Source organism: Adiantum capillus-veneris, chromosome 13 (genome assembly GCF_014529385.1).
Source record: "Adiantum capillus-veneris isolate H3 chromosome 13, ASM1452938v2, whole genome shotgun sequence".
NCBI classification, from domain to species: Eukaryota; Viridiplantae; Streptophyta; class Polypodiopsida; order Polypodiales; family Pteridaceae; genus Adiantum; species Adiantum capillus-veneris.
In genome coordinates this window covers 158,384,021-158,398,256 of record NC_140943.1, presented here as the reverse complement: position 1 = coordinate 158,398,256, position 14,236 = coordinate 158,384,021, and the positions used below count along the sequence as shown (strand labels likewise).

Here is a 14,236-nt window from a genome sequence, read left to right as displayed (position 1 = left end):
GCTAGAGTAGGGCCTTTAAACCTTGCACATGGGTTGCGGGAGTTTGAAACGTGCTCATTCCTCACAATTTTACTTCTTAGCAAGTCAAGGAATGTAGGGAATCTACAAAGATTTCAGGGTAATAAAAGTTGAAAGTAGTAGCTAGTATATGGAAGTATATAGCTTCGAGAGGCTTCAAGAGCTGTCGCTGCGGGTTTGCTTAGCTCATCCCGCTCATTGAGTAGGGAAGGATCGTGGGGTTGCTTGATGGATGGGGCACAAATCTACAAGAGAGGCAACTGGGCGAGCTGTTTGCCAGAGATGACGCAGAGGATCGCCTAGGGTGGGGGCACTTGGATGCAGACCTTCCTTCAACAACTCCCCTCTTGGCTTGGGCCTTTATTTTTGGGCTTAAGAAGGTGGCCTGTACTCCATTATCCCTCGGAGATTAACATGTAGGCCCTGGTTCTATGTACACTGATTCCTAGGTTGGGAGGGGGTGGGCACCTGTGGGCAGGGGAGCCCCATCCCCGTGGCACTCTCAAGTTTAGGCTAAGGCTTGTGGATAAGATTAGCTCCCTCTCAGCCAGGATATTCAAAAGTGGTGTGGCAAGCGATCTCCAATATTGGTGTGAAGCTCCTATTAATGATGCGTGGGATGTCTCTACATAGGGTTTTGAGATGGTGCGTCTCCCTTGGTGGTCAGTTTGGTTCGGCTTCATCAAAAGGGGACTGGGTGTAGGAGTTATGGGGGGATGGTAGACGCCCCCAGCAAGGTGGCCTCCTTCATCCATTCTCTTGTTTATCTCTTCTGTATATCATGATTGATAGAATATGAGATGTAATGGGGGGTATGGGCTCCCTGTAAAAGCCCCATGAAGTTGGTGGACTCTTCTTGTACTCAAGGCACAATCTGTGATGAGAAAGCTATGTAGTTTTTTGGTTTGTGTTGAATATAATACAACTCACTAGTAGTAAGCAATTAAAAAAAAGTATAGAAGTGAGTGAGGTCAATTTCGAAAAAAAGACAAATTAAGTGGAATCTGGAGAAGATTTTGTGGTTGGATCAAAGGATGGTAAAGTGTGAGGTTGAGGTGGCGAGTAGAGAAGGTGTAGAAGAATCCATGATGATATTTTGGGTCGGTTCATAGGTGGGCTATCTCGCTCTCTCGCGAAACTTCTCTCTAAAGAGAGGCAAACCAACTTCTCTCTCTCTCTCTCTCTCTCTCTCTCTCTCTCTCTCTCTCTCTCTCTCTCTCTCTCTCTCTCTCTCTCTCTCCAGGGGAACGAGCAACCAGTTGCAAGCGTACGTGCGTGAGGGCTGAGGGAGGAGGGGGGGGGGGGGGGGTTGTGAATATTAGTAGGTATCTGAGTAACAATTGGCTTTCTAAATTTAGTAGAGCGAGTAGATAAGTTTGTGCAAGGTTGTAAAGCCAAGTAGGGTGGCACACATGTTTCATTAATAAGAATCTATTTGGATTCTTTTGGTTCAATAGAAGCAAAACGTGGACGGAGGCCAGGTGGCAGGTCGGCCGGGTCGGGTGGAAGGTATCTGCCATTGAAACGTGGAGACCTAGGGGCTAAGAGGTGCATCGACGAGAGGGGGAGATAGAGAGAGGCAAATGCCGTGCATTAGCCTGTCCACGCGAAGAGAGGGGGATATTTTTTTGGCCTGGAATGGAACATGAGGGTGGAGGACATAATTTTTTTATAGACCTGGAGCGCCCACGCATGGTGATCAAGGGCTGCGTGCACAGCCTCCACAAGCTCCTTTCCTGTGTGTGTGTGTGTGGTGCAAAGAGCTGTTACATGCTTTCGCCCTGATATGTGCGAGGTTGGCAAATAGGCAGTGTGCAAGTTGCATGGGGGTTTCCTCCTAGTGCGAGAGGGTCTTTGCGTGGGGAGCTTTCTAGCGGGTAGGACTGGGGAAGGATGTTGGTAGTAGCACCGTGCACGAGAAGGGAGCACTGGGGAGGGGGGGAGCCATGGAGCACGACCTGGGCGTGGAAACACAACGTAGGAGAAAGCATATTGGGGAGGAGTGAGAGAATCTCGAAAGATTCGTTAAGATTCGGGTTAATAAAATCACTTAGATAGTAGTAAGAAGTATTTAGATAGGTGAGATGCTGATAGTTGGTTTAGTAGGATTAGGATAGTTGGTTTAGTAGGCTAATCCAATGTATAAGAAGTATAGATAGGTTACATGCTGTATAAGAAGTATAAATAGGTTAGAATCGGATATTTGATTTAGTGGGCTAATAATCCAATGTATAATACAAGAGTGTCGTGTCATCTCCTGGCCTGACCTTGAGGTTGGCAGCAAGCCCAGGGGGACGCAGCCATTCACGACTCGCTGAGCTGATGGCAACAGCTTCCTCATCGCCCACCTTGCGCCCGTTCACACGCTTGCCTACTCTGGCATCGTGCTCATTACCCCTATCGCTTTTTCGCTCACCATCCCTGCGACGGAGGCCTACTTGCAGGCACCTGCGTGTCTCAGTATCCTCCCCCACTTGTAGGCATGTAGTCGCAGCCACCGCGGATGCTGGCATGACCACGTCGGATGTGGAAGCAAGGTCTGGCGTTGCTGTTTACAGGCCCTCTTCCTATGAAGCTCTTATATCAGGTAGCATTGGTTTTGAACATGCGCAAAGCGCCTTCCTCCAAATTTCCCTGAATGCAGTGTTTCTGCAGATGCAGCCAAGGCACTTTGCTATGCTCTGGATGAAAACCGGCGCAGGATTGAAATAGAGTTTCCGTATGTGCAACACTACTTTTGTGGTCATGTTTCTGGCTTGTATTGCTAAGTTTTGCTTTGAAGGAGCTCACAAAAGGCTTTTGCTTCATTGCTTGTTGCTTTTACAAACATGGGGGTTCTCCAATGCGCCAGCCCATTACCGAGTAGCATTTCTGGGTATAAGGTTAGATGATTATTGCTGTGATGCTTCTCACAGTGCTTTTGTTTTTATCTGTGACTTATCATTCTGCTTTAAAGACCAAAAAGTTATGCAGGGCTCATCAGATGAGTTTCTCGATGCCAACATCCAGCTTGTACTAGCACTAGTGCGGAAACTGAATGAAATCCGTGGTGTTTCCTCTCGGGTCGTAAGTTCTTCAGTCATACATGCTATTCAATAGTTTGTTAGTCAGTTGTAGGCAGCCATTTGTCAAATTTATTTCATAAAATACAATTTTCTAGCTGTTCTTTTCACACGTCAATGTGTTTTGAAAGGTTTTTCCAGATAAACCAGAGAAACGAAGAGCGTTGAGAATTTTCAAATCCACATTGGAAATGGTATATACCTTTTCCCTAGAAACTTCATGAGCTTCTCTATGGCTGTACTATGTGTACCCTAAAATAGAGCATATTTTCTCTCTCTAGAACCTCTCACTTGCCTCTCATCCTTGAAAAGCACCTGCTTTTTGCTTTTCCTTGAAAAACACTTGTTTTTGTGTTCTTGTTCTTAGAATTCGTTCTTGCTTTAAAGCATGAATACGTGTGTGTGGGGGTTATAATGCTCAAAGCTTCTGGGGAAATGCTTAGCTCTAGCTTTTTGAAGCTAAGATTATATAAGAGTTCTTAGAGGAGCCAATTGACATACAGAATCGTAAGTGTAGAGTGTAGAACATAGAGCATTTGTGCTCACACCGAGGTCAAGTTTAGGCTGACGTGGCAGAGTGCCACGTGGCAGACAATACGAATTTACGAAATCTGCGTTGACATGTTGACGTGGCAGACTGTACGGACAGTTCCGTAATTTGCGCTAACAGTTGTATGTATTTGGTGCTCTTTTGCTATTCTACTTTTTGCCAGCAGATTTTGAGATTACTTGTTTTTGGGGCTTTGCTTTTAGCACCCCTTGTAAAGTTTATAAGTGACCCAAGGGGGCTCACTTCTCAGAGCATCTGGACACAGAGTCTGAGAGCGAGCACCCGCGGGAGTTGTACTTTACTCAAAGATTAATATAAAAATAAATATCGAAATGGGCGCCAATCTTTGGGGCTAATATCTCAAGGCACGGAACTTTGCCAGGCCGTGTCGACTCTCTCTCTCTCTCTCTCTCTATTAAAGTTCAGTGATTATGAAGTTTTTGTTCGTGTGTTGGTATTGATTTCTCGCTTGGAGTGTCCAAGCCGGTTACAGTGGTATCAGAGCACCGAAAGATTCTTCTTCTACGGAGGATCCAATTCTTTTTGCAGCGCACACAGTTTTTGTGAAAGAATCTTCGTGTCCCGACCCGGGACGTATTAGCCACTCCCACCCTTTATACATCGCGCATCAGGTGCGCTTTCCTCTTCATCGCTTTGTCTTACAGGGCATAAAGCCATAAAGAATCCTATATTACACATGGGTTCTCTCGGAGAATCTGACGAAGATAACACATTTAGGGGAGGGGGAGACAGGCAAAAGAAAAGTTGAAATCCGGTGCAGGATCTGAAGAAAAGAATGAAGATTTGGACAGATTCTTGGTGGAAAATTTTGCCAGAGTGGAGTACAAACGTCAACTGCAGGTTGACACATTTGTGAAAAGATTGATCAAGTACTCCATAGACCCGAGACTTACGAAACACCTGAAGGATTACCTGATTGATGAGATGGCGTGTGGCCATTGCTTCTCCTCTCAGGTAGGGAGGAAAGCCGAAAGGACAGATGAGTGTAGAAAAGGGGAACCTGTACTCGCAGAAAGAGATGGACAAGAACTCTTAGAAAGAAGATGAACTAAAGGACCACCAGAAGATAAACTTGAGAGTTACAGAGCAATCGTCAAGTGGAGAAGAAAAGGAAAGATGGAAGCAGAACTCGTACCACATTGTGTGGGGACTGTCCCAAATGAGATGAACGAAAGCACAAAACTTTACCGCACATGGGGCAAAGTGAAAGATGAGGAAGCCCTCATTTTTCTTTGATGGAGGAGCCAAGGCCAACTTCTTTTCACTTGAATTGGTGGCTCGACTTGGAATTACGCCCGACAGGCTGAGGCCACAAGCGGAGGCAGTTCTTGTGGCACCCGGTCTGGATGTTTCCATTACACCGATCATTGGCAAACTTCGTTTGCAATGTCAAGGGTGTTTAGGGCACGAGGACTTCTATGTCATGCCTTTAAAAGGGTGTGATGTGCTCCGAGGATTCCCTTAGTACCACAAGAACAACGCTGAGGTTGACTATCGGGCTAAGAAAGTGACTGAAAAAAATGAAGGGCAAAGAGATTGTACTTCATGAAATCCAGTTTTCTTTACTCGATTTTCTTGAAAGAAATGAATGATGATTGAAGGTCGAATATATTTGACCTCAAAAAGGAACGACAAGTTTTTTTGCAATAGAGGCTGACCATTTCTCTGAGGGTGTACAAGGCGAGTTGCCTTCTTCACGAAGATCACATGATTGATTCCTGGTAGTACACCACCACACCGGCCACCTTACAGAGTTAGCCGAGGCCCAAAAAAAAAAAAAAAAAAACCAGAACAGATTTTCACATTACGAGGATCGATGATATACTCACAGACTCTAGAATTCTACTTGCCAAATTGATATGAAGAGTGGTTATCATCAAATCTGAATTGCTCCTGGAGACGTCTACAAGATACTCTCAAGACGACTTTTGGGACTTTCAGAGAGTTTTGCAGTAGGAGTACAGATGGTCCCAGTCAAAATTGAAACCATCCACGACTAGCTTGACTTGAAGAATGTTCATGAAGCTAGAAGCTTTTTCGGCTTGTGTTCTTACTACCGGCGGTTCATTTGGAAGTTTGCAGAGGTAGCTTCGCCTTTACACTTATTGACCCAGAAAGGAGTCCCTTTCTCGTGGGGATAGACAGAGGTGACTGCTTTTCAGACACTTAAGGAAAAATTGACAAGTGGACCGGTCTTGGCTTTGCCAGACTTGCAAAGCCATTCAAAGTTTATTGTGATGCTTGTGGTTGTAGTCTGGGAACGGTCTTGATGCAAGAAGGCCATGTGATTACTTATGAAAGTAGAATGTTGCAAGGCCAAAATTGGTAGCACAGATTTATGAGAGAGCTATTGGTAGTGATCCAAGCTTTTACACAGTGGCGACATTTTCTACTCGGAGCTGATTTCACGGTCTTTACTGATCATCAGAGTCTACGCTACTTCTTGTCATAGAAGCAACTTTTAGAAAAGCAGATGCGGTGGGCTAACATCTTGTCACAATTTTACTTCCAGATTATCCATGTTCAGGGATAGAAAAATTTAGTGGCAGATGCATCCTCGTCTTTGCTATTTCCGCGATCTATCATATAAGCTTCAAGGATATGGTTGACCAATACGCCGTCGATCGGGACTTTACCGATGTTTTTACTCGGATACAGAATGGGGAGATAGTGCCAGGTTATTCCATATGGGATGGCTGAAACCGGCCTGTATAATCCAAAAAGGGCAGTAGACTTTACTTTAAACCTTGATTTAGCTTTCACCCATTATTAGTCGTCTCTTTTACCTGTACTTTCAAGACACAACAAAGGGGAGAGGGATACAGGCCATAGTTACGCGGAACGGGAACGGCGACGGGATCCCCGCGGAACGGGGGAACGGCTAGGGGTTCGGAACGGGAACGGCGCGGAACGGGAGGTATAAAAAACACCCAAATAGTGCATTTTTTAGCTTCTTGTGTTTAAATACAAGGAGTATTAGAGTGCTTTGACTCTGACACTCACAAAAAACTCGTTTTGAAGACCATTCAATCTTGCTATGACTAGATGATGTGAGAGAGAGAGAGAGAGAGAGAGAGAGAGAGAGAGAGGGAGAGACTCGAGAGAGTGAGAGGGAGAGGGAGAGATTTGAGAGAGTGGGAGGGAGAGGCAGAGAGCTTGAAGGCTTAAAGCCTTGAGCCTTGAGAGAGTGAGTCTTGAGAGGGAGAGATCTTGAGAGTGTGAGAGGGAGAGAGCTTGAGCCTTGAGGATTAGCTTGTGGAGAGAAAGGGGGAGGGGGGTGCATTTTATGAGTCCTTGAGGCCTTGCACACTTCAAAAAGAAGCCCAAACATTTACTTCAATTTTTTCAATTTTTGCCAAATTTGTTTGTAGCCGTTGGCCGTTCCAGGGGCATTCCGGAACGTTTTGGGGGCGTTCGGAACGTTCCGGAACGGCCGTTCCGGTTTGCACTGGCCACCCGGAACGTCAAACGTTTCAGGACGATTCGGAACGTTCGGGAAGGGAACTGCCTCCCCGGAACGCCGGAACGGGGGCTAGGGGGCGTTCCCCGGTAACTATGATACAGGCTGCTAGATTGCACCTGTATGAGTAGACATACACCAGATTGGCCCCTAACTTAGGCGCCCCTTTCGGTATTTCTTTATTGTTCAAAAGAGGGAATAAACGCTGTGGTTCCCTACAAGCTGCCCCGCACAAACTCGGCTGAATTTCCACTGTTCCAGCCCGATTTCGGCAGCATAACTGTACTATAACCCTTCACGGTCAATATTCCCACGCGTTAACTGACTTTCCCGACGCATACGGGCACTTTGCAAAACCTGGCGAGAATCTGCAGCACGCTGAATTCTCTGTTTTCAGCCCTGAAAATGCGCCAGATCACCTGTACAGCGGTCCCCTTGCGTCCCCGAACCTCCTGGGGGTATGAGGGTCCATTTAGGGCCAAAACCCTAAACCTGCAAAAATTCACAGCAGGCTGTAATTTACTGTTTTGGGCTCCGTTTCGCATGCCGGTCGCATCCTTAGCAAGTCCTCGAGCTCCCGCACCTGTAGGGCTACTTGCCCTTTGAATTGGACGAGATTTCTGGTGTGAAACCTCTCCGAATTCACCTGTACCTGCGGGGGGATTAGCCGCTAGCTAATCCAGTACCTGTGCAAGAGGCTCTTGCCTCGGCAATCGCGCATGAACCCACACAACTGTACATTGGTCAAATGAAGAGCCCACTAGTGGGGCATAACATACTGCCAAAGGGGAGAGAGAGGGCAGTGCGTAGCGTACAGGGCATCACTCCTGGCACCGCACTGTGCATAAGAGGGAAAGCAAGCACTCCATAGCTCTTAACCTGTGACAAATCTGAAAATGAGGCTCTCTCCCTCCTAAATTCAGCGCCACTTCTTGTTGCATGAGGCAAGTGCACCAGAAGGTGCCACTTGGCACATTTATAAGCATTTTCCCGTTTCGGGGTTGCCGTCTAAAAATATCCCAACCGGTTGCCCAATTGACTTCACGGCAGAGTAAGAAAATGTTCCCCTTGTCATTCCGGAGGTAATGACATCAACACATTTTCAGGTCCCAAAATAGCAGTTCCCTAAAATTTAGGAGATGCTGCCATTGTATCTTTCTAGGTCATCCGACCCTCTTTGTACACTGCGGCCACATCCAGAACTGAAATGTAGCCTCTGTAGCAAAGGATTCCACTTTGGCTAGTCAATGACCCCACTTTGGCTAACCATAGTCTTTGTCCAACCTTAGTGCTCTCTTGCCCTCAGGCCTGGACTCCCTCTGAACAGTTCCACACTAGCTATGCAATGCAGGGCAGTTAGATTTCCCGAGGGGTGTTTCCAAAAAGTGAAAGTAAATAGATAATAAGAAAGAAATCAACAAAAAGGATAGATAGTAGTCACACGCTGGTGACATACCCCCCTCTTGAAATCTCAAACGTCCTCGTTTGCATCTATGTTGTACATGCTTACTGTCAACACTGATGTATTCAACACCTGTCGACACATATACGACACATACATGCTCATTGTCAACCCTGGTGTATTCAACACCTCGTCGCCTCATGTATTGCCTGCGTGTGAACCCTGTCCCAATGACATAGTGGTAGCTGCGCACTCTGCCATTGCTTTGAGTCACTAACTTTCCAATGACAAAATGGTAGCTGCACATTTTGCCACTGTCTTATAGTACACGTTGGATCCCGTAACTCTTTCGAGCATACCCAAACCGACAGTTTAAGAATGCAGTTACACATGTACTCTTGAATAGAAGCAATCACTGTATCCTTGACAAACTGACAAGAAATATTCACTTCTATAGCACTAACCAAACTTTTGGACATTCCATAAGAGCAATTGCCAAACTGACAATCTGTACAGCTCTAACATTCATGTAACGGGTATTTGATTTGAGCTCACTTTAAATACCACGTACATCATTTGTCTCAGAAGCCATTGTTACACTGACAATCCATTTAGCTTTGAAACTCAAGGGGTCAAGGTAGGTTGCAAATCGAAGGCTTCCAGGTAAAGTGATAACATAGTTGGTGACTCTGCAAGTTCACCTTCTTCCATCCACTTAGCATCCATTGGTGGATAGTTTCTGAACTTTACCAAGTAACGCCTAGCAACCTTGCCTTTCACTTTCCTTTCTTTGTGTGCCAAAATCTGTTCAGGGACCAAGATCTCGTCAAGTTCGTCGACTTCCGGCTGATCTTCAGCTTGCATATCTTCTGGGTGATGAAAGTGATAACACAGTTGGTGACTCTGCAAGTTCACCTTCTTTCATCCACTTAGCATCCATTGGTGGATAGTTTCTGAACTTTACTAAGTAACGCCTAGCAACCTTGCCTTTCACTTTCCTTTCTTTGTGTGCCAAAATCTGTTCAGGGACCAAGATCTCGTCAAGTTCGTCGACTTCCGGCTGATCTTCAGCTGGCATATCTTCTGGCACATCACCCACATAGGGTCTGAGAAGACTCACATGAAACGCATTGTGAATCTTCCAACTGTCAGGCAATTTCAGCCTATATGCAACATCACTGATTATGTCGCACACTTGAAAAGGCCCATAGTAACGCATGCTGAGCTTTGGAAACAGTCTTTCCTTGCCCTTCATCTTCTTTAACCTTGCCTTTTCAAAGCGTAAAAGCACCCAATCACCAAGTGAATATACCACTTCACGACGGTGACGATCAACTGCTTTCTTTTGCTTTGCCTGAGTCCTTTCTAAGGCCACTTTGACCTTCTTGTACATTTCATCCATGTCCTGAACATACTTATCTGCTTCAAATATCTTGTCCTTTGTATGCAGTATGGGAGGAACTTTCTTGCCACCTTCAACTATCTCAAAGGGTGCCTTGCCAGTTGATGAATGCACTGTATTATTGTATGCATACTCCACCAATGGCAAATACTGCTCCCACTTTCCTTTATGCTCTGACACATAACACTTCAGCAGATCTAGGACAGTAGAATTTGCCTCTTCTGACTGCCCATCTGTTTGAGGATGAAATGACGAAGAGAATTTGAGCGTTGTGCCCATATTCTCAAACAAGCCTCTCCAGAACAAACTTGTCATGCGTGGATCACGGTCGCTAACAATCGACTGTGGCATGCCATGATACTTGAAAATATTGCTCATAAACAAGCATGCCATCTGATCTGGCTTTATCTTCTTCCTGACAGGAATAAAATGAGGGTGTTTGCTGAATCTGCAAATAATGGTCCAAATACCATCGTTTCCTGTCTGTGTTCTCAGAAGATCAAAGATAAAATCCATAGCAATACTTTCCCATGGTTTATCTGGAATAGGTAGTGGTTGCAATAACCCTGGTGCCTTTTGCCTGTCAAACTTGACCTTTTGGGATATTAGGCATTCTCGCACAAAGGCATCCACATCCCTTCTCAATGTAGGCCAATAGAAGAATGTCTCAACCGCTTTAACTGTAGCATCGATACCACGATGCCCTGCATACGGTGGGACATGACTCTCTTCCATAACTTTGCGTCGCAATGGCTTTGTGAGACACAATTTGCCATGCATCATCATGAACCCATCTTTGAGAAGATAGTGTTCATGACGTTGTCCATCCATTAGCTGCTCGAAGACCCTTGCAAAATCTTCATCATTTGCATACTGTTCTCTCATATCATCAAGTTCATGATGATAAGGAATCGACACAGCTGAAATTTGTGGCTTCCTTGACAAGGCATCAGCCACAACATTCTTCTTGCCTTCCACATGCACAATCTGAAAATGGAACATGGACAAGATATTTGCCCATCGCATATGCTTCTCAGATAACTTTGTTTGTGTCAAGAAGTATCGCAAGGTCTGATGATCCGTTTGGACAACGAAATCTACACCTAGCAGGTAGTGTTTCCAACTTAAGAGCGCATGAATCACAGCCAGTAACTCTTTCTCATAGACCTGCATGGTCATCTCTGGCCCTTGCAAAATTCTGCTCTCATAGGCTACTACCCTGCCATCTTGCATTAGCACTGCACCAATGCTACTACCGCAGGCATCACACTGGACCACAAATGACTTCCTAAGATCTGGCAACACAATGACTGGATCTGAAGTCATCTTTTCCTTTAAGAGATTAAAAGCTGAAATCTCTTTTTGTGTCCATCTAAAGGTGACTGCCTTCTTATGAAGAGCATGTAAAGGTGAAGCAATCTCAGCGAAATTTTGGATAAACCTTCTGTAATAGGAGCATAGTCCCAAAAAGCTTCGGACATCATGCACCGTCTTCAAATTTGGCCATGACTTGATCGCTTCAACTTTTGCAGGATCCATTCTGACACCATCCTTTGAGACAATGTGTCCCAGAAAGTGAATCTCTTCCAGAAAAAACTCACTTTTCTTTGCATTGATGAGCAACCTATGACTGCGTAGCTCTTCGAACACAATGGCCAAGTGATGCCTATGCTCCTCTTCATTCTTTGAGTAGACTATCATGTCATCAAAGAATGTACCAACAAACTGCTGGTGTGGACGGAAAATTCTGTCCATCATCCTATTGAACGTAGCAGGAGCATTTGTGAGACCAAAGGGCATCACTAAAAATTCGTAAAGGCCAAACGTCGTTCTAAAAGCAGTCTTGTGCACATCCTCTGATCTAATGCGGATGTGATGGTACCCACTCTTTAGATCTATCCTGCTAAACATAGCTGCTCCTTCTAATTTGTCCATAATATCATCAATTCTAGGTATAGGGAACCTATTCTTGATGGTATTCTTGTTCAGTGCACGGTAGTCGATGCACATACGCCATGAGCCATCCTTTTTCTGCACCAACAACACTGGAGAACAGAATGGAGATGAACTGGGCTGAATCAGCCCCTTTTCTAACAACTCCTGTACTTGGCCCATTATCTCTTTCTGCTGAGCCGCACTAACCCTGTACGGAGGCTTATTTGGTGGGCTACTGCATGGCACCAAATCTATCGCATGGTCCTGGGGTCTCTATGGCGGTAATTGAGACGGTAATGAATCGGAAAAACAGTCACTATACTGTTGTAAAAACATTGACCTTTCTTTATCTAGCACAGATAAATTTGATTCATCACAATCTGACACTTCTCGTGCAAAAACCAAGTACGCAGAAAGATGCTTTTTCATTACAGAAGTAATAGCAGAAGCTGATACAGTGGGAATAGACTCCCCTTTAAGCTTTACATCCAGAATGTGAGTCTTTCCCTTGCTCTGTACAGTGATCTTTTTGTTGTAGGCATCCATGATTCCCTGTATACGAAACAACCAGGGAATACCTAACAACACATCACATCCGTCCAGTGGCATGATGTAAAATTCTTCAGCATCTACATAGGACTGGATATGTAGACGCAACTTTCCAATGATGGGTGTCACAGCCTCTGTATGGCCAGGACATGCCAAACCTGCCTCTGCTGTATACCCCATCTCTTCAGGTCTGATTCCCAACTTTGAAGCCAATTCTGGGGAAATAAAGTTGGCTTTGGCACCTGGATCAAAGAAGATAAGCACTGTTTGATCCCTGACCTTTCCCCATGCTCTGCAAAGCTCACTTGCATCTGAATTTGGCTTGTCGCCCACCATATCTGGCACTAGACCAGCCATGGGCTTCTTTCCTTTCTTGTCTTCCTTGTCAACAGAATCAGCTGGCCTTTTCTTTGTAGGACAATTGTAAGCAATGTGGCCAGGCTGCTCACATATAAAGCATTTGTTCTCTGTCCTCAGGACCTTCTTTTGCTCTTCTGACTTGCGAGGAAAACGTCTTTTCCATTTCTTTGCTGGTCCTTTTTCTGATTCAGCTGTAGCTTTATCTTTTCCTGCGTTGGCTGACTCCTGAGTCCCTTTAGGAGCCTCATTGGGAACGTGCTTCTTGGCTGAATTTTTCTTGCCTGATCCTGCCTTGACGCCAGTGTTAAATTCACAATCTTCTCCCTTGAGCAAACCATTGCCAGTGTTTGCTACCTCGATGAGCTGCGTCAAAGTAGTGACTTTTGTCTTCGTGCAGTATTTTCTCAATCCTTTGGGTAGGCCACAACAGTATTTTTCAATCTGTTCTGTCAATGGCACAAACCTATAGGAAGTTACTGGAAGTAGAGCTTTCCAAAACTTCCGATTGTAATCATCCAGATTTCTGCAAGTGGCAGCATTTAGCTGGTGCCATTCTGTCATGACATCTGCTTCAAAGTCATCAGATAACCATGCTGCTGCAAAAATCTGCTTGAAGTAAATCCATGTGGACGGAGCTTGCCCTTGAAGCAATAAAGTTGTCCACCATTGTCCCGCATTCCCTGTCAAGAAAGTGGCTGCCTTGCGGACCTTTGAAGCCTCTGTAAAGTTTCCCCCTGCATAGGCCTTGTCAAACTGCTGGAGGAGTGAGAGAGCCTTCTTCCTGTCATCAAACCCTGTAAAGGTCGTGAAAGACACACCTTTGCCACCTTCTTTGTACGGAGTTGGCCTCTCCAGCGGCGTTAAATTGTCATATGGAAGTGACTGAAACATGGGAACACTATTAGGGTTCATCTGTGTTCCTTGGCCGCTATTAACTTGACCTGGAAATGCCATATTTGGCTGCTGATTTGTAATTCCAGCCATACCAAAATTTGCCTGTGGCATCCCAAATTGGCCCTGAGTACTCTGAAACCCTGGTTGCATACCCATGACACTGTACATGGGGTTAGGCATCATCGTTTGAGCACCCCCAAACATTGTTCCTGGCGTGTAAAACTGATTTCCAGGTGCATGACCAGCCATGCTCTGGAATACGGATCCACCTCCAAAATAGCCAGGGTGTACTGAAGGTGGTGGGAAGACCTGTTGCATAGCCTGTAGGTTGCTTCCTTGCCCATTAGAACCAGCTATAGGCTGCTGAAAGGTGGCGGGCTGAACTGGTACAGCTTGAAAGACTGGCATCTCAGCCACCTGTTCTTGCACCTTAGGCATAGGTTGTGGAGACTGCATGTTCTCCGTCAAGTGTACAGGTGTTTCCATTGACTGTGCAGTATGAATCACCTGTGCTCGAGCCTTAACAGGCTTTTGAATATGATCCAGTGACCCAACTTGCTGAGACGGAATCGGAGGTTGCAGA

General features: G+C 45.4%; 1 protein-coding gene across 3 annotated transcripts in view; it reads left to right on the top strand.

Moving 5' to 3' along the window:
* Positions 1–2,249: 2,249 nt before the first annotated feature.
* LPA3 (Low PSII Accumulation 3) overlaps positions 2,250–14,236 on the top strand; it is a 94,450-nt gene continuing 82,463 nt past the window's right edge. For all 3 annotated transcript variants that reach the window (XR_015190090.1, XM_086527625.1, XM_086527624.1), the window contains exons 1-5: positions 2,250–2,605; positions 2,674–2,737; positions 2,870–2,900; positions 2,992–3,084; positions 3,212–3,274. Coding sequence is in view for 2 of the 3 variants with exons in the window: in XM_086527625.1 (XP_086383751.1) it covers positions 2,341–2,605; positions 2,674–2,737; positions 2,870–2,900; positions 2,992–3,084; positions 3,212–3,274 (516 nt within the window). In the remaining variant the exon portion in view is untranslated. The remainder of the gene's footprint in view (positions 2,606–2,673; positions 2,738–2,869; positions 2,901–2,991; positions 3,085–3,211; positions 3,275–14,236) is intronic.